We start from the raw sequence: 20,613 nt of genomic DNA on the forward strand, positions 1-20,613 counted from the left end.
GGCACAATGTCTTTAACCATTATGATTTTTATATTTTTTTGGTCATCACACTCTTTATATCTGCTAAAAAGAACTGTTATGGACCACAATGCTTATGAATTAAACTAAGCTAACCCCAAAACAACTGTTGAAGCTAGTAGACTCAAAGTGTTTAGCTACTCATGTAAACTATTTGACCTGCTAAACTAAACGCTATCTAACTGGAGCAAAGCTTTTCAGCTTCTAGATGTTAATTGTTAGGGAGCAGGGACTAGGAGAAGACATGTTTCATGGCTTTTTCTTGTCCCCTAAATTAGACTAAAACCGAGTTTCACAGCGGTTTAGCAAAGTCGACTGGAAAGAATACTACAATTATTATTACTCGTATTGGTTTTTTACACTGAATGTAACACACCGGAGGCCACCACCACCTCCCAAATGTCACCCACTGCCATCTGGTTCCCCTTCTCCCACCTCAAACCCGTTGGAGCTGCTAGACCATTAGCTAACATTAGCAGCTAACTATTAGCTCACCTGAAGGAAACATTTTAGATGCTACACCTGACCATTAGCTTACAGCTAAAAAGGTAATGTTAACCTCACGTTGTTTTGACATAAGACAAATATCATCTTCACATTAGTCCTGTCGACATTACATAACCTCTGACTTGGCGCTCATTTCACAAAATGTCCCTGTGTTGCCGTCCGTTAGCAGGTACCTGAACATGATTGACCTGATTGTAGCTGGTGTAGATTTCACCTGCTGTAGGTAAAACTGAGCGATTACCAGCCAGTAATTCTGGTAATCACAGCGTTCCTCTTCGGCTTCAACGCTTTGACGTTAATTGCTCCAACTAGCAACAGAACCGCAGGTGTGGAGGGTGAATTATCAAGTTGAAAAGGAACAAAACAATCAAACAAGACTCTCCACATTGGATCTTGTGCAACCTCTCAGGACTGGACCGTAGCTCAAGGCACATTGATGAGGAACAATTGTTTTCGTGCAATTTGATAACGTACAGATGAAAGGAACTGAAAAGCTGAAGGAAAAAGCATAATTGATCTGTTGCTGAAGGAAAAAGTAAAGAAGGACAGGGGGAAGGAAGTAAACAAAAAAGAAGAAAAGAATGGAGAGATGCCGAGATGCGAAGAGAGCTGGTTGTTTGTGAAGGAGAGCGATAGGAAAGGCTTAGACGGGGTCAAACTAAGAGACGGCTGCTGGCAAGTGCCTGATGTTGGATTTACAATATAGTGTCTTTATCTCACTAACTACATCATCTATGGAAAAATGCGTCACTAACACTAGAACATGCAGATTTTTTTTCTCATTTTTTTGCTTTTTTAATTCACTTTTGTTCGACGCTGGATGGTCGTAAGTGTGTGTGCGTGTATGTGTGTGTATATATATATTTATATATATATAGTATAGGAAAGGAAAAACAAAACTGAAGTTCAATAAAATGGTAAGTTGCATGTGAAGCTCGGCTATTTGTGGACGAAAGCTTCCAGAGAGTTACCCTCTGCTCTGCCTCTTTATCACGTAACCACACCCCCTGATTACACACTCACGGCCTATGGGCCAAATGCAGGAATAAGTGCTTTTGATTGGACGGGACCTCTAGGAGACCCAGCCAATCAGCGGGTAACACCCGTTAACGATTATCTCGCAGAAACCGGAGAAAACATGATTATGTTTCAGCTGAAATTCACTTGTCATATCTTCTCCTTATTTTGCCTCATGAGAAATTGAAATAGCTTTAAAAAAAGTCAAACGATGTACGAAGTTAATCGCGTAAAGTTTTTTTTCTTTCAAACTAAATAAAAAGCTGACTTAAGCAGCAAAAAATGCTTTAAAAAAAGATAGTGTTGAAAATGATATTTCTTTAAAGGGATTCTTGTTTTACCATGTTAACAGCTTTACAAGATGAACAAACAACAAATAATAAACAATAATGTGAATACAGCTCCCCTTATTTCTCACAAGGCTATGGTTTCAAGTTCAATGCTGTGTTGTTGTTTTTTGTACCCCAATATTTTAGAGTCCCAGAGGTGTGAGCGGACTAGGAAGAAAAATATAGTTTATATATACTTTTCATCAACTGTCTTCAACAAGCTATCTTACAAAGATATTTATCTATCCAACAGCTAGTCAACAAAATTGCACTTTCCTCATATTCCACTGGTAAAGTTTTAGTCACTCATCTTCTCTCTCTTATCTCTCTCCTGTCTGCCTGCTGCGTATCGGACACCAGAGCCTTCTGCCCACCCTTTGCATGCGGTAGCTTCACCCAGACTGGTGGATGGATAGAGGAGGAAGAGGAGGGGACCAGCTGAAATGATGGCCGAAGAGAGAAATATTAATGAGCCTTGAAGCCAAAGCCTTCCAGATAAACCAGTTCGGGTCCACCAGCGTCTGGTCGCAACACTTCACATCAACAAACCCCTGCTTCCCCCCCCCCTCAAGTTTACCACCCCACCTCCACCCGAACTCTCCCCCAGCCCCGTTGTAACCCCCCACCGCTTCCATGTGTAGTTCATGTTGTGACTGTGAAACAGGCAGGGCGTTGGTTTGTGCCCGCACCACCTCCCCATCAGGTCAGCTCTTTCCATTAAGCACGGGTCCATGTCCTTGGAAAGAGCCCTGTCGACTTTCTCCCTCCCTGATGTGCCACCAACCGGGTCAAGTGGGGTTGGGGGGGGGGCATCCATCCCAGGAGGTGTGTGAGGGCTCATGCCGCGGGGAGGGGGGTCGGGGCTATTAGCTGGTCGTATCTGAGCCAGGTAACACCTCCCATCTCCCCACAAGCCCGTCCTGTTCCACCAACCAAACCAACCCAAAGCCATCGGGAACCACCAGGATGGAGGTTTGGAATGGGGGGTGGAGGGCACTGTACTGTTGTAAGTCCTCTGGATGCACACTGCGGAGGATGACGGGAGGGCGGATATGTAGTTTCTCCAGAGCTCTGTGATTCAGCCTCGCGGCGTTCCCAAAAATTGCTGTGGCTTGGGGTTTTGCAGAGGGGGGGTTGGGGGGGGGGGGGGCAGGGTCTGGCACTAGAAATGGACATCGACATACATACTTCCACAGGGACGTCTGTGGCGTACGGCTTACAGAGTAGGTGTTTTAACACCGGGTTTGGGGGGCGTTTTGATCCGCTGTAGCCATGCTGATGCTGCCGAGTATGGCGCTGGTGGGGGTGGAGTCAGGCGCAGAGGGGGAGGACGAGGAGGGCTGTAGGGGCGGGGCAAGGAAGGACTCTCTGTCGCGGCTGGCATCAAAGGTCAAGGGTCAAGGAGGAGGTTGCAGCGATCTGTCGTACAGGTGGGTTGAGGGGGTGGGGTCGTGGCCTCTGGAGTCCTTATCCCAGGTACCACTGTGGAAGGAGACAGAAAAACATGTTTACATGGAGTCAGAACCACAGCGTCCGGATCACAATCAAATGCTTGTACATTTATATAAATATATAGACCTCTATATACAATCTTCAAACTGTCTAATTTGCTAAAGACATGTCCAATCACGTTATAAATTGGCTTTATGTTTGCGTCTTAATGTTTGTGAATGATATGTACCACAAGTCCTTCCTTCCTGCTGCTGTCAGGCTGCACAACACACTGCAGTAGATCGCTGGAGATCCTGGCAAACTCAGCATTTTACTTTATTTTCCCCCTGTATATTTAGTATTAGTATTTAGATTTTTAGTTTTGTGTTTTGTGTTTTTTATATATTTTCATTGATGCTCTGATGTGCACCGCTGCTGTGATTTTTGAAATGTCCCCACTGTGGGACAAATAAAGGAATATCAAATCATATCAAATCATATCATATCATATCATATCATGTCCTTGTCTATAATTTAAAAAATCAAAGTGGATCCTGACATGCACACAATTAGTCATTGTATCAAACTGTTGCTTTGACTACGTTAACTTGAGTTTCTGTTGTTGCTCGTGACTGGAACAGATACAAGTGTGACCTTTATTCTTTTGCAATTCGGTGAAAGTCTAACAGCGTTTCTCAATTCAAAGTACACCGAGTACAGACTTGTGTTCTTTTGGAGTCTGGACTTGGGAGTCCAGACTCCAGAGGACGGGAGGACGGTCTTTCTGCGATTGGAACAGCAGCTGACTTGATGCCGTCACCACATCAGCTGTTCTTGCTCCTGGGTTTACTCTAATTATTCACTGTAAATTATTTTTTACAGTCAAACAAAACATCCTAACATTACATTCCGTGACTCAACAACAGTAGTATTTATAAAAAGACAACTGTCAGTAGTTTATTTTCTCCTCCGCTATTGTTTCCGGTTGCTGGTGAAATGCATTCTGGGATATCGGCTGGCCAGAGTACCACAAGTCTCCTCTGATGCATCCTCCGGAAAGTGGGAGGATCAAGTCACATCCGGGCATTTTGACCGTGCTTTGCGAAAAGCGAACTTTGAATGTGAACATGTACCCGGGCTGCGACTGATGACGTTTCACGAGTCACGAGGACACAAGTAGAGAAAAGTACGCACAAGTACGCATATTGAGAAACGCCGTAAGAGTAGAGTGCTTCAGCTTCACATGTCCCCATGTGGGTCGGATTTTTTCTTCTTCTGATTTTTCTCGTGGGAGATCGTGTTCCACTTTTCCTCTAGCGCCACCCTCAGGCCAAACTTTGATGTGTCTAGCTCAACAACTGTTCAGACTCCCAGAAAAGAACATGTTGTTTGTTTTCTTTCTCCAGGACTTGTTTTCTCGGGATGAATCTCAGGTTTTGGTCACAGACTCTTTTTTTGTCTGGGTTTTCAAACACAGCACTGGTTCTCCTGCCGACTGTTGGGAGTTTATGACACAATCTCCACAGCATCACCAAAGTGTGTCTGTGTGTGTGTGTATGTGTATGAATATGTGTGTGTGTGTGTGTAATCCATCGCTGATAGGACGGTATCGATCGCCAAAGGTCCATCGCTCATGTTTCATGAATCCCCCCCCTCTTTCTCACTACCCCTGCCGAGTTCAAGTTCATCCCCGCCTTACATCATGTCTGGTTGCCAGGGACAACCAGACGGCCCAGGACGTGACTACAATTGCCAAGGCAACTGCATCGCCCTCCACTCTTGCCCCGCCTACCCACCCCACCTTCGGTCCCGCTCCCCTCCCCTCTCTTACTCCTCCCTTTTCTTCCCTCGCATTTATCCTCTCTCGATCATTTTCTGCTCTCTGTCCCGCTCTGCACTTCTTTACACACACACACACACACACACACACACACACACACACACAATCACTTACACTCACACAAACATTGATTTGACGTGAAGGCACACACACACCTTCACACAAAAATTATGCATTTATAAAATTTAAGGGGAAATTTTAAATAAAACACATACAGGGAAATAGTTGTTGTGTGTGTGTGTCCATGTTGCAGGATTTCACTGCACTCTGCATTGTTGTAATTATATTGCTGTGTTTGTAGGCTATGTGTGTGTGCGTATGGGTGTTTGTGCGTGCGTGTGTGTGTTTGTGTGTGCGTGCGTGTGTGTGCAGTAGTGATAGAGGAGAAGACTGGAAGGTTAGTTTTTAATCAATACAACTTGCTGACGCTGGGACTTTTCTACCTCGCTGCCCCCCCCCCCCCCCTCCCGGTGTCTCCCGGTGTCTCTCGCCCTCTCGCTCGCTCCCTGCAGTGCAGCTCCTCCCTCCCTCTGTCCTGAGAAGACTCAGAGAAGATGAAACTCTCACAGGCCAGACAGTGTGTGTGTGTGTTTGTGTGTGTGGAGTAATGTTACCACACAGCGGGCTGATGCTGACAGCTGTGATTCAGACAGTAGATACACCATCACAGGAGGAGAGAGAGAGAGATGGAGAGAAGTGTACAAGGGAGAATGAAGGTAGAGAGACTGTAAAGTTTAAAATTCTTCTCTTAACCTACAAAGCCTTGATTGGTGATGCACCATCATATCTTAAGGAGCTTGTAGTACCATATTGCCCCACTAGAGAGCTACGCTCACTAAATGCGGGACTACTTGTAGTTCCTAGAGTCTTAAAAAGTAGAATGGGAGCCAGAGCCTTTAGTTATCAAGCTCCTCTTTTATGGAACCAGCTTCCACCTTCAGTCCGGGAGGCAGACACAGTCACCTCGTTTAAGAGTAGACTTAAGACCTTCCTCTTTGACAGAGCTTATAGTTAGGGCTGAATCAGGTTTCACCTGGTCCAGCCCTTGATATGCTGCTATAGGCTTATAGCTGCCGGGGACGTTTTAGGATGCACTGAGTACCTATCTCCTCTTTTTTCTCTCCTTAAGGATGAATTTTCATCTCTCAATCACACGTTACTAACTCTGCTTTCTCCCCGGAGTCCTTTTGACTTCACGTCTCATGGGGTCATCGGACCCTATGAGATGACATAGATCCTATCTGCCTGATGGATCATCGAGGTCTGGGTCGTGGAATTCCTGCTCCTGACTACGCCACTGTCCTGTTGAGACTCCGCCCACTGTTGAGACTCCGCCCACTCCTCCTCCCCACCGCCATCTGCCTGATGGATCGTGGAAGTCTCCATCGTGGAATATGCCTACTATGAACTATTCATACACTCTGTCATATTCATTGAATGTATTTTAACTCTAAATCTGTCCTTCTGTACACATTACATCTATTGCATCTGTCCATCCTGGAGAGGGATCCTCCTCTGTTGCTCTCCTGAAGGTTTCTTCCCTTTTTTCCCCCTGAAGGGTTATTTGGGAGTTTTTCCTGGTCCGATGTGAGGTTTTGGGGCAGGGATGTCTATGTGTACAGATTGTAAAGCACTCTGAGACAAATTTGTAATTTGTGAAATTGGGCTATACAAATAAACTGAATTGAATTAAAGGATCAGTCGTGTGTTTTACTATGTTTTTCTCACTGTCATCAAATCAAACTAACGACGCGGCGGCCCGTCTCTCAGTACTTTCTGACTTCCTGCTTCGTGCTCTACGCTTATAACAGGAGGAAACAGTGCATTGGTTGGGAACTATATTTAGCGGCAGATTCACCCATCGAGTGAGTAGGTCAGGCAACAGGATGGTGTGTATGGGGCCGGGTGAAAATAAACTACAGTGTGTGTGTGTCTTTTTTTGTGTGTGTTCATGGGGATGAAGAGGCAACAGTGAGGGCTCACGGATGTGCTTTTAATGGAGCTCTATGGCTCAGAGGAAGTAGACACATCAGGCTCTGACACACACACACACACACACACACATACACACACACACACACTGTCACTATGTGGGTGAGTCATGACGTGGGCGTGGTGCTTTTACTGCATGTCTGTGTGTGTGTGTGTGTGTGTGTGTGTGTGTGTGTGCGTGTGCGTGAGCTTCACCTTGAAGACTGTGAAAATAGGACACAGAGACAGATGAGGACCACACACACACACACACACACACACACACACGCACAGGAGGGAAAGCACCCTCACTGCAAACTTCTGCTGCTCCGATGTAACATAAGCGCACTCACACTTATTGATCAGGTAATGGCTGGCTGTTGAATAGCCATGTGTAAAATGTGTGTGTGTGTGTGTGTGTGTGTGTGTGTGTGTGTGTGTGTGTGTGAGGTGTGCATTGGTTGGCACGATGGAGGTGCCAACTCCCTCCCTCCGTCTCCGTGGGCGACTACCACCGTCTCCTGCGGCAACCACCATGCTGACCCGTGTGGGCACGATGCCTACTCTCACACAATGCCAGTGCCATCTGCGCCCCCCCCCACCCCCCAAAATAACCTCCACACACACACACACACACACACAGGAATGCACAGACTGTCCAGTTGGTCACCATGGCAATGAGAGGAGGCGTGTTTACAGTACTGTCCCATGGCTTTCTATCTCTAACAGGGGCCTAATGTCGACCGCCCAGGGTGACTTTTGTTCTTGCTTTTGTGTGTGTGTGTGTGTGTGTGTGTGTGTGTGTGTGTGTGTGTGTTTCATTATATTTATTTTATATGAGTGTGTATGTACGTCAATCGACTTACTGCCTTTTATTCATATGAACCAAAGCAGACACATTTTCAGTTCTATAGGTTTTATGAGGACCTTCATTAACATAATGCTTCCACTATAGCGACCATAATCTTAATCTGACCTCCACTCTCAAACCAAGTCTTAAACCTCAAGCAACCGTTTGGAGAAGTGAGGACGGAAGAAAAATGTCCTCACAATTTTTTTTTAATTTCCTTGCTTTCTAAAGATGTTGGCATTCAACAAAAATGTCTTTGATTCCAGAAAACAAAGAACACGAATGTCCTCAACCTCAAACATTTTCTTGTCATACATTTTAACAGAATGTCACTATAAAACTTCACGTCTCTACAAAAAGGTTCTCACTCTCCACATTTCTCATTCATCATTGACTGACAACTTCTGTGTATTTTTTAAAAGTAAAACAGTTTTTGTAAATGCAGGATCTGAGAAAAGCCTTCATCAGTGGAGGGCCGAGAGACGAGAGATGACGGCCAAGAGGCGCAGAAGAAGAAATAACACGAGTCTGTTTCCAGCAGCAGTGACAAACACCTGGCTCATGTCTCCAGGACTGTGTGTGTGTGTGTGTGTGTGTGTGTGTGTATCGGCCTGTGACAGAGTCAATAAATCGACAGCCTCATTCACGGCAGGCCACCACACACACACACACACACACACACACACACACCAAAGCTATCAAACATGTCCCGATTGTCAACAGAGGACTCCCACCTCAATGCCCTCTCACTCCACTGTGTGTGTGTGTGTAGGTGTGTGTGTGTGTGTGTGGGCGCTGCATGTGTGGTGTGCAAGTCAGGGTGGGTTGGCCAGCTGATTTATGAAGAGTGTAATGATCGGGCAGCCTTGAATTAACTCATCACACACACACACACACACACACACACACACACAAGCATTGTGTTGAATGTCGATGTTGCGTTCACTGACCACCTGCTCAATAGTAAATGTTACTTTCTTTTCCCCATCTTTACTTGACACACATTTATACCTGCGGCCACAGAGAAAACCCTGCTCTCTGATTGGCTGTTGGTGTGTTAAAGTCACAACTACGTTCACCCCTCAAACGCAGTTTAACTGCAGTTCTAAAATCATGAGTGTGTTACCTGTGGTTGCTGAGGGATGTTAAAGCCGGGATCTCTGGGTCCGACGCTGACGAACCGCTGGGCCGGAGATGAAGTGGGTGTGGAGTAAGCTGCAACACACACACACACACACACACACACACACACACGCACACGCATAGAGTTCAGTTTATTAAGCTCAAGCGGAGGGTTGCGTTCAGGTGTGAACTCGGGTCACGATTCAGGAGACTTCAGACTTAAGTACAACTCTGTGTGATTGTAACTGTGTTATAGGAATACAACATTAGTTTGAACCTAATTTTCTGTGAATTTAGTAAAGTGACCATAGCTATGTTTGTTTGGTAAGAGGGTACAACATGATTCGCTTTGGACTCAAAACACAAAGCCTGAAGAATAACTTTTTTAACCTTGTGATGTTGTTTTTTTGGAATTAAAGGAGCATTCTGTAACACCGGTTCCGTGTCTCCTGTGTTCCATGTCTCCTGTGTTCCGTGTTTCCTATGTCTCCTCTGTCTTCTCTGTCTTAATTGTTTAATTCCCTGCACCTGCCCTCAGCCACTCTTGTCTCGTTACTGTCTGATGTCGTACACCTGTTCCCCCCCTATATATTGTGTCAGTCTTTCCCTTGTCTGCTGTCCGATTGTTGTCTATTTGTTCCGTGTCCTTTTCCTGTCGTCCTGTTCCTGATCCTGCCTGCTTCGACCCTGCCTGCCTGCCTGCCTGCCTGCCTGCCTGCCTGCCTGCCTGCCTGCCTGCCCCTTTTGGACCTTGTTTTTTTGTAAACTGTTTTGCCTTATTAAAGAGTGCTTTTTTCTTTTTTATATTGCGTCCAGCCTGTCTCTCTGCGCCTGAGCCTCACCCCGTCACAAAGACCTGACACATTTAGATGTTTTGGAGAACTCCTCTTGGCCTCTGCAGACTCAGATGTAATATAAATTCACACATACAGACTTTGATTGTGACTAATATTTAAAGTCATCTAAAGGAATCTGTTTCCTCGACTATCAGCAATTAGAAGTTTACCTCATTTGAATTCTGGGTAAATTAAGACGTTTTTCAAACTGAAAAACACACGGCTGGCTAAGCGACCGCTGCTCAGCACCGTTACCTCTGGAAAAACACAATAAAAGTTACAAGGACATTTTACCTGTCATCACCATGGAGACAATGCTCCTGTTCCCGAGTTAACCGGGCTGTTTTAGGATTCAAACGAATAAGTCTGTGTAGTTCTGAAACGAGTTTAGCACAAAGACTTCCAACAACTAAATGGAACTGTCGAAGCTAGTTGACGGATTCATAAAGTTTTGAAAGCCTTTTGGGGAGTTATTAAGCAGATGTAGGTCAGAGTGGTGACAAAGATTGAATTTTCAGTTACAAATGAAGCACATTTGTATATATATATATATATGTCGTTGATGAGGATTAAACAGCTTTGGCACAGGCCGAGTGTGTTTTTGCCAAAATGACAGTTAATCGACACTAAACCCTGAAGTCAAATATAATCCAAACACAAAGCGAGTCACCTCTCACAGATTATGAATCATTTATTGAAGTCAATATTAGAAAAATAAATAAAAATATGGAGAATATGTTTGTTCTTTTTTCCTCTCATCCTTTGTTGCAGAGGCGGACTCAGTTTTTGGGGAATCGTTTGTGCAACACGGCGGGAAACGATCGTCTCCACTTACTAGGCGAGGTGGGCGAGTTGCCCCCGCCCCCGCCCTCGGAGGTGGAGGTGGAGGGCGGCTTGGCGTCGATGGGCAGCGGGACGGGACGGGCCATTGGGGGAGGCGGCGGGGGAGGCAGCATGGGCGTCGGCAGGAAAGGGTTGTGCACCTTTCCCTGGGAGCTACCGTTAGGCTGGAGGTTACAAGAAAAGACAACATTCAATACAAGTGGAAAAAACATCAACAGGTCGGTCACACGGCTAACCTGTAACAGCTCAAACTCCCTGCTGCCCTCTGAGCGCGTGTGTGTGAGTGTGTGTGTGTCAGCAGTTTTCATGGCTGGTCATAAAGAATTCTGCTGCCGCTTGCATTTTCTCCTGCTAATCTATAAGCATAATACCACAGTACCTCGCTTCACCTCTCTGCCTCCTTCTGTCTCTATTCTTTCCCTATACAGACTCTTTCTATGTATGTATATATATTTATATATATACATATTTACAGTACACATACTGTGTCTTTATCGAGTGCCTGTGAGTGTGTCCACATTACTATCCTGCATGAGTGCACTTGTGTTGTCCAGACGGCCGTCGATAGAAACCAGGAGACTGCGGCACAGAAACACCTGACGTGCACTACATTTACCCAAGTGTTGCTTTCAGGCACATTTCATATTCCTCGCTACGTCTACTCAACTCTGACAGCTGTAGTTACTTTACAGTAAAAAGCTGAAATGATTGGACGATTAATCAATTAGTCTCTTCAACAATTGGGAACTAGTTTGATGGTTAAAGTGATTTTTTTCACATAAAAACATGTAATGTCATAAATGATGATTTTTTACTAATTATACTTAAATACTTTGACTGAATTACTTTCAGTGTGGTACTTTTACTTCAGGAAAGGGTCCAAATACTTACATCCATAGATTGGACAACTTTGACAGAGAAAAAAGAACTAATGGGTGTGTCATATCGTCAAATCAACAATATTTTTTAAAATGAATTTCACTTCTGTCTTACATGTCTGCTAAAAGGAGAAAACAGATATTGTGCGTGTGTGTGTGGTGATGGGAGAAGGGGGGGATCGTGTATTGATTCAGTGTCTAGACACAGATATATCAACTATCTCACTGCAGACACAAGGCCACACACACACACACACACACACACACTGCTGCAGTGTTTTCTGCTCCAGCCCTGCAAACAGATACCGATCCCACCTTTGCAGAGGCTGGAAAACCCAGCTCAGATGTTTCCTCATGTTGTATTTCTCTGTGTGTGTGTGTGTGTGTGTGTGTGTGTGTGTGTGTGTGTGTGTGTGCGTGTGTGTGTGTGCGCACGCACGCTTACGTTGAGGAAGCCCACCTGTCCGGCCTGCTGGGCGGAGTCAGGACAGACCAGCTGGACGAACTCCTTGAGCGTCTCCTGCGGGTGATACCTAATGGCCGGGTGGGAGAAGTAGGAGCCTGGCTGCTGCAGGATGGGGGCGGAGGAGAAGTGGAGGCTGGAGGGGGGGGCGTGGGGGCTCGCTGTGGATTGAGGGGAGGCAGGGGAGAGAGAGGGGAAATTATCAGGAGAGTTAGGAGAGTGTGGTACAGAGTTGTTTGAGGGACAGGGAGAGAGAGAGAGAGAGGGGGAGTAAAAAGAGGGACATTTAAAGTTGATTAAAGGGCGAGTCATCACATGCAAATACCCGATGACGGACACACACAGCAGGGCAGATGAGACAAAGACAACAGCAACGCACCTCTCACACCCAGCTGCCACTCACAAGGAATGTGTGTGTGTGTGGAGGTCAATGGATATTATTCATGTTTCTTCTCCTCTTTCCTTTCCCCTCATCTCTTCTGTTGTTTTCTCTTCTTATCTCATGTCTTCCCACTTTTCTTCTTTTCTCACTCTCCTCCCCTCTCTTGTTTCCTCTTCTCTCCTCATCACCCTCTTTCGTTGTACTCCTCTCCTCTCATCTTCCAACCCTTCCACCCCTTCTCTTTTTCGTTCTTCTTTCTCTCATTTCCCCTAGTTTCATCTCCTCTTCTCCTCACTTCATCCTTAGCTGTCCGGTTCTCAACTCATTCCTTTCCTCTTTCTTACACTCCTCTACCCTCCTCTCTATCCTTCCTCCCCTCTCATCTTGTCTACTCTTCTTGTCTTCCTCACCTCTCATCCTCATCAGTTTCCTCTTCTATTTTCCATTTCTGCTTTGCTCTCTTTCATTTTCTCTTCTCTCCTCTCCTTTTTTCCATCTTTTCCCTCTCCTTTTTTCCACTTTTGTCACGTCCTCTTCTTTTTTTTGCTCTTTCCTTCTTCCTTATCTTATCTTTTCTCCTCCCCCTCTTGTTTCCTGTCCTCCGACCATTCCTCTATCTTTCTGTCTTTGTTTTTTTCATGCCACCATATCCTCTTTTTTTGTCTATTGCTTCCTTATTCTTTAATTTCCTCATTCCATCTTCTTCGCCACACCTCCTTTCTTTGCTTTTTTCCATTTGCCTCTCCATTCTTCCTCTGGTCTCTTTTTTCTTTTTTTATCCTTCCTTCTCTCTTTTTCGCCTGTCCTCTTGTGTTTTCTCCTCTTATCTTATCTTCCCTCCATTTATTTAATAATTTCCTCCGTCTTCCTCTCTTGTATTCCCTCTCACCTTTTCTTCCTCTCCCTTTTATAACTTGTTTTCTTCCCTCTTTTCCTTTCCTTCCCCCCCCCCTCCTCTCCTCTCTAATCTAATTAGGTATCTAATTGGTCTAATATTCTCTGATTGCTCGTTAGTGGACGATGCCTCGTTAAGGGCTGTGATGTGAAGAGGAAAGGAAAGAGAGACTTTAGAAATTATAAAGAGAGAGAGAGAGAGATAGGCAGACAGAGAGAGACTTGAAATGAAAGAGGCAGAGCAAAAGAGAGAGTGAGAGGGATGGAAGGGAAGTAGAGTTAAAGCTGCTGCACTAATTCACTTAAAGTCTGCTGTGATTTATCACTCTGACAACACACACTGACCGAGTGTGTGTGTGTGTGTGTCTGAGACTGTGTGTGTGCGTACCCTGCGGCCAATGTATTTACAGTAATCATTGGATGGATGGCTTTCTTTGCCCTCTCTCTTTCTCTTGTACACACACACACACACACACACATAACGGGCCATTCTGTGTGTACGTTAATAGGAGTGATCTCACTCAATGGGCAGGTATGTACATCCACCTGTGTGTGTGTGTTCAGAAATGGCCGAGTGACATTTAACTTTTTTCAGGCGAGGCAGTGAGGGAATCTGCACAGGGAGGAAACAACATCATCGGCAACACACACACACACACACACACACACACACACACACACACACACACACACACACACACACACACACACACACACACACGTGTTTGAACTGGGCGAGAGCCCTGCTAGCTGTTTCCTCATGTTCCAGTCTTTATGCTCATGGACATACAGTAGTGTATTAGCTCTGCAAAAGATTTTCTTTAACGATATATAAAATTATACAGCGACTAGTAATACATTTGTTCTTGTTACTAAGACAAAAACAGGGACAACTCCCAGACCGACAACCAGAAATGACCTGTCATTCACAGTAAGCCCCACCCTAAAGCATACCCTGTTTACGGTCTATTTGACTCTAAATGGACCATCATTTACCAAATGAACATCATGCTGTATTGAAGAATACTTGACACTAGAGATTCAGACCCTAAACCCATGTTTACAATTTATTGAAGTAATAAATCAAGAGAGAAGTTCTCATATACTTCTATACAACCAGGGGGGTTTCCCCCTTGTGGACAGTTGATAGAATGCAATAATTATATTGATTGTTTCATTTATCAAAAACAGCAAACAAGAGGATTTTCCAAATTGTTTGCCGTTTGTCTTTATTTAACAATGCAACATTGGTGTGTGTGTGTGTGTGTATGTGTGTGTGTAGGTGTGTGTGTGTGTGTGTGTGTGTGTGGTATTGAAGACCAGAGGCCCCGCTTGTCGAACACAGAAGAAAGGGCCGGGATTAGTTCCACTTTGCAAATTGCCTCGCTTCACTGCCTCAGACACCCTCCTCCTCCTCCTCCTCCTCCTCCACCTTCGCCTCTTCCTCCACACCACCCTGTCTCCTCCTCTGCCAACTTCTCCTTAAAGAAAATATTTGCCATCAAAAAGTTGATAAACGATAAGAGGGAGGAGAGGAATTGAAACGGCAGAGCTCCTTCAATTGCACGGCCGGGGGTGCGGGGGGTGGAGGAGGAGGAGGAAGGATGGAGGAAAAGAAGACAGTTAGATCTGACCAAATACTGAGAGGAGGAGGATGAGGAGGAGGAAGAGGGAGAGTAAGGAGGAGGTAGACGTAGTCACTCAGCTGAGGAAGGTTGAAGAAGGTAAGGAGGAAGGTGAAAAGTTATGCCGAACCAAGAAGGGGGCGTAGAAGGAGAAGATGAAGATCAAGGAGAAAGAAGAAGGATGAGAAGGAGGAGAGACCTTGAGAGGAAAGAGGAGGAGGAGGATCCCAGGAAGAGCGTGCAGGAGGGGTATCAGGAGGATGGACTGAATTCAGATGTAGAACTTGCAGCGTCACTGATGAGGATTAATTACGGCTGAGTTTTTTTTACAGAAACAGGAAGTTGACAGAAGTGTGTCGCCCCGCGGGAGTTCAGCTGCTCCCATCAATTCACTAATCACTTCCAATCCTTTAATCTGCCTCAACAAGAGCAGGATTTTCCTCCCACAGAACCGCTGGAAAACATTCAGGAATATAAATAAATTCGTGCAAAAAAAGAATCGAACCATCAAGGTTGGAATTGGCTCTTTTTTAACACAAGTTCTTTTACAGGAACCGTAACAGGCTTCCAACAGGAGGAAGCAGGTGCACATTCTCCCCATCAGGTCTGGTAGGGTCCCCCTTGTATTGCCACAGGTCTCAGTTCAGTTTGTTTGGTGGGGGGTCCAAGGTGGCTCTATCAGCTGAAGTGAAAAAGGTGCTCCTGATCCGAGTGTAACGTCCTTGAAACTGAATCTGTGCATGTGGTAGATGTACGTTCAGGTGGGTTCTGGACCTGCCAAGACCTCGAGCTATTCACTGTGACCTGCTCTGGTCCATGACGAGCTTTACACCCATCGCCTGTCGCTTAACAACCACTTAGCTTCTCTTGTTGATGTCTGGTCCCTGAAACAAAAAAGGAAACTGTACTTTGAGGTGTGTTCAAGGAGCCTCGGATACCCAGCTACTGGTGAATGGATTTGGTAATTTGCTGATCAGTCAATACGTTTCGATATTATTTACTGCCAAAACTATTTACTATCTCATCTCAGTTTACATGCAGTGTGGATTTATGAAGTATGACTGGAATTCATATTAAACAGGAGTAATCTGCAGATTACACACACACACACACACACACATGGACACATACACACAAACACACCTTGGCACACAGGAAGTATGTTTCTGTGTCGTTGGATACTTTCATCAATCGGAGGAGAGGAAGGAAATCAGCGTGAAGAAGAAAGAAGGGAAGGAGTGGGCGTGGCTTGATGGTAGGTTGGGTCAGGTGACTCGTAACAAACACATGTACACACACACACACACACACACACACACACAAATAACCCTGCCTGAAGCCTACAGGTGGAAAAAAACATATCTGCTTTTTAGTACCTCTTCCTGACAAAACCCACAGCTACTGACAGGGGAGGGACGGAGGGTGAGGAGGTGAGTGTGTGGGAGGGGGAGAAATAGGTGCTGCTGGTGGTTGGTTGGAGTTTGACTGGTTGAGGACCTCACCTCGAGGCCCGGTAATGACGGGCCGGTGGTGATGGTGGTGTTGTGTGAAAGCCGTTCGGGGGTAGGAGGAGAAAGAAGAAGAGGAGGAGGCGGAGGCGCCGCTCGGCGGAGGCACGGTGCCGCAGAAACCAGACTTCTCTGACTTCTTCAGAGCGCCGGCGGGCGACGGCATCCCTGCCAAGAACCATGATGAGGAGGATGAGGAGCGGGTCAGAGGCAGCATGTTCTGACATTTTTTGTTTTTTTTAAATGCACCTCCACTGGTGGAGAGGAGATGGGGGAGGTGGGGTTGGTTTGGGCAGGGTCAGGACAGTAGGGAGGGAGGGGGCGGATAGATTGAGGCACGGGGCTACAGGGTGTCACAAGGAGGAACAGGTGCACTGACTTTGGTTAGTTTTTCATTATCGCTGCATTTTTAAGGATTTATATGGATTTATTGTCAAAAGCTACCGAAAGATGCAATACCTTAAAAAAATATATGGAAAAGGCCAGAATATAATAAAATTTTAACTAACAAATCTACACTGTTAAAGAAAACTCAAACATTTAAACACAAAACTACCTTTTTTGGGTTGAAAATTGCCATAACAAAAATTTAGAAATGAAGTAAGAATTAAAAACCTATTTCCAAAATCATGATACAAATTATAAAATAGATTATAGGTTGATGACCTACAGCCCATAACTTATCACCAAATATTAATAACCTGTCAGTTATTTGACAGATTTAAAACCTGAGAATGTTTCGGCTATTTTATGTTTTGCCTATGTTATATTAAAAAGAATAATTCAACTATTAATCCCAGAAGAAATAGTTCCTCCAGTAACTGTGTTTGTTCACTGTGTGACGGGCACGCTGGGCGACCTGCGCGCATCGTTGGTTGTGGTGTGGGCGGGGCTTATAATGATGGACGGAGGTGCAGCAGAAGGAGGAAGAGGAGAGCGGGGAAGGCTGGGTGTGTGTGTGTGTGTGTGTGTGTGTGTGTGCATGTGTGTGTGTGCGCGTACGTATGTGAGTGATGAACAGTTGAAGAGGGTTTGTCAGGTGGAAACGAGGCAGTCTGCTCAGCACTTTCTCCTTTCTCACCCTGTTTACACCTCTATCCATCCATCTATCTATCTACCTATCTTTATATCTATCTGTCTGTCTGTCATGTTTGTCTGTATCTTTTTCTTTCCTCCTCTTTCTGTTGCTCTTCCTGTAACCTCTCTCACCCATCCTTCCTCATCCTTCCTGGCCTTCCTTTTTTACTCCTACTTTAAAGCCTGGCATGTCTCATCCTTTCCTCCTTCATCCCTCCTCTTCCTCTTCCATTCTCTGCTGGATCAGATAAGCCTTATGTGATAAGGCATTACTTGTAACGCACACACACATTTGTGCACATGGAGAGGGAATTGTGAGTGTATGTCGCCAAATGTTCAACTAATTGTGAATTACACACACATACCTTTATACATGTAAACACACACACACATACACACACATACACACACACACACACACACACACACAAACAGAGCATGCACAGTGTTAAAGTCCATCCAGAAGATTTGTATTTCTTCGCATACATCAACCAACAATAAAAAAAACAGTAATGATGATGTCATCAGCATGCTGCCAGGTGGGCGGGGTCAGGATGGAGTGGGGGTGATGGTTGCTTGACCCATGGGTGCCTCAAGACCGAAAACAATGAATGGAGACAAGGAGACAAGTAAGGAAAGCGAGGAGAGAGGAGAGGAGGAGCGAGGCGGGAGAAAGGAGGACAGAGAGGATATGAGAGGAGACGAGAGGAGAGGATACAAAAAGAAGGAGAGGAAGGAACCAAGATGGGAGAAGAGAAGGAAACAGATGAGAGAAGAAGGGAGGTAGGAGGAGTTGCACCAGACGAAACCAGACACCAAACGACACCAAACGACAACAACAAAAACCACCACGCTGTCTGGCCATCAAGAGGAGGTGGAGAGGAAGAGGTGGAGGTGACGGCTTCACAGACACGTATAGAGAAAAGTAAAAGGTGTGTTCACAGTCTTTACCTTGTCGGGAGATGAATGAGCTAGCTAGAGAGCCGCGCAGCTTATATCCAGCTTCCCAACGCAAGATGGAGGAAAGAAAGAAAAGGAAGCAACAGAGGAAAGAAAAAAGAAAAGCAGCATGAATATACTGAGAGAAAGGGGGAGTGGGTGATAGAGAGAGAGAGAGGTGGAGGTAGTACCTCAACAATGTAGTGTTTATATCCAGTAAGTGTGTGTCCCAGGTCATAGTACTCACACACACACACACACACACACACTCACACTCCCCTCCCTGCTGTAAGCATCACCTTCACACCGTTACATGAAAGCTCCGTTTCCAAAGCTGCTTTGGAATCGGCAGGTTAAAGTTGGGATGTGTATGAGGTACATGTGTGCCGTGGAAGTGAAAGTGAAAGGGCTGGGGTAGGGTGGGGGGGTAACGCGGGAGGGTTTTTTAGAGGATGGGGGGAGGGGACACCTACCTGGCTCCACATCGTGCCAACTGCTGGCCTGGCTGCCGCTGCCCGGAGATCGACCCTGACTGGGGTAGTAGGACTCCTCTCCTGGACTGTCCACGTCCTCCTCCATACACTTTATCCTCTTGGCAGAGCTGGACACACACACACACACACACACACACACACACACACACAGGACACACAGAGGACACACAGAGCAGCATTGTTAACTCCTGTATTGTCGGTCTGATAATCCTTCCTTCGGTCAGTGGTGTTAGGGACAGTAACAACCTTGTCGGCACAAAAGAAAGGCCTTGCGGTAATGAAGAAGGAATATTGAAGCTCTCGTCTCTGCTGCTGCTTCTGGTTGAGCTCGAACACAGTTTATGGATTTTATGGACAGGAAACTCAGCAAAGTCAGACCTTTAATTGACTTTACTTTGCATAATGTCTTGCTTACAGCACAGTTGTAGCTCAAGGAAATGAGGGAAGATGCTTTAAAATCATCTTTAAGCAATAAATCAGGGAGAAACTTCTTTAAACATCTTTCAATCATATCTATAATCATATCTATAATCTATCCACCTTCCTACCTATCTACCTACATACCAACCTTCTCACCCTGCCATCGAGCTACCTTCCTATACCTATAGTCCTTCCTTCCTTCCTTTCCTCCTTCCTACCTACCTAACTACCTTTAACCTGCCTAACTTCTTACCTTCCTAACATCTAACCTACCGTCCGCCCGCCTGCCCGCCCGCCCCCCCCACCCGCCTGCCCGCCCTACCTACCTACCTACCCACCCTGGTGTTTGGAGGTGTTGGACACAGCGAGCAGCAGAAGCTGTGAGTGACTGCGCGCTCCGCATCATTACTGTATGAATGATTGTAAACGGCATCTTAATAAGGTTAAAACACCCCCGAGTGAACGCGTCCTTTAATGAGACCTGCTGCACGCTCCAGTTACCTTCACTCTGTTGTTGTTGTTTCAGGCCTTTACGTGTCAGAGTAGAGTGGACTTACATCAGCTACACAACCACTCATTAACACACACACACACACACACACACACACACACACACACACACAAGCTAAAGGCCTCTCTTTCACCAGATGGGACTGTTTAACAGGAGGGTTAAGACATTTCAGTGTGTGTGTGTGTGTGTGTGTGTGTGTGTGGGTGTGACCTGCATGTACACAGCGAGATGTATGAATGAAGAGTCTTTGACATTAGTGTAGACTTAAATATTACCATATGGAGCGGCTCTACTGCCTCGCAGCGCTGTGTGTGTGTGTCTTGTGTGTGTATGTGTGTGTGGGAGGTCTCTGGAGAGATATGTGGAGTCAGAGGAAAGAGAGATTGGGGGAGTGTAAAAAGACGAGAGGACACACACACACACTATAATCTGAGTCAGTAGTTCGTTGTTATACGTGTGTGTGTGTGTGTGTATGTGTGTGTTTGTGTGTGTGTGTGTGTGCGTGCTGCAGGGCAGGTATCTCAGCAGACAGACGACTCTTGCGACCGCATCGATTTAAAAGAAGAGGTCAGGGCAAACCCTCCAAGCATGTGCGTGTGTGTGTGTGTGTGTGTGTGTGTGTGTGTGTGTGTGTGTGTGTGAAGAAGAAGAAGTGCAG

The 20,613-nt window shown here is 45.7% G+C and overlaps 1 protein-coding gene across 3 annotated transcripts in view; it reads right to left on the bottom strand.

Annotated features, from left to right (window-relative positions):
• Nucleotides 1-2,501: 2,501 nt before the first annotated feature.
• The window catches only part of nfia (nuclear factor I/A), a 103,258-nt gene continuing 85,146 nt past the window's right edge, over nucleotides 2,502-20,613 (bottom strand). The window contains exons 6-11 of one of the 3 annotated variants that reach the window (XM_056414781.1): nucleotides 19,004-19,131; nucleotides 18,543-18,593; nucleotides 12,088-12,266; nucleotides 10,757-10,928; nucleotides 9,090-9,178; nucleotides 2,502-3,353 (exon numbers count right to left, since the gene is read on the bottom strand). In XM_056414781.1, the coding sequence (XP_056270756.1) occupies nucleotides 3,339-3,353; nucleotides 9,090-9,178; nucleotides 10,757-10,928; nucleotides 12,088-12,266; nucleotides 18,543-18,593; nucleotides 19,004-19,131 (634 nt within the window). In that variant the 3' untranslated portion in view covers nucleotides 2,502-3,338. The remainder of the gene's footprint in view (nucleotides 3,354-9,089; nucleotides 9,179-10,756; nucleotides 10,929-12,087; nucleotides 12,267-18,542; nucleotides 18,594-19,003; nucleotides 19,132-20,613) is intronic. The other 2 variants (XM_056414779.1, XM_056414780.1) reach the window with 2 other exon arrangements.

The sequence above is a fragment of the Pseudoliparis swirei genome, chromosome 5 (genome assembly GCF_029220125.1).
Source record: "Pseudoliparis swirei isolate HS2019 ecotype Mariana Trench chromosome 5, NWPU_hadal_v1, whole genome shotgun sequence".
Taxonomy (NCBI): Eukaryota; Metazoa; Chordata; class Actinopteri; order Perciformes; family Liparidae; genus Pseudoliparis; species Pseudoliparis swirei.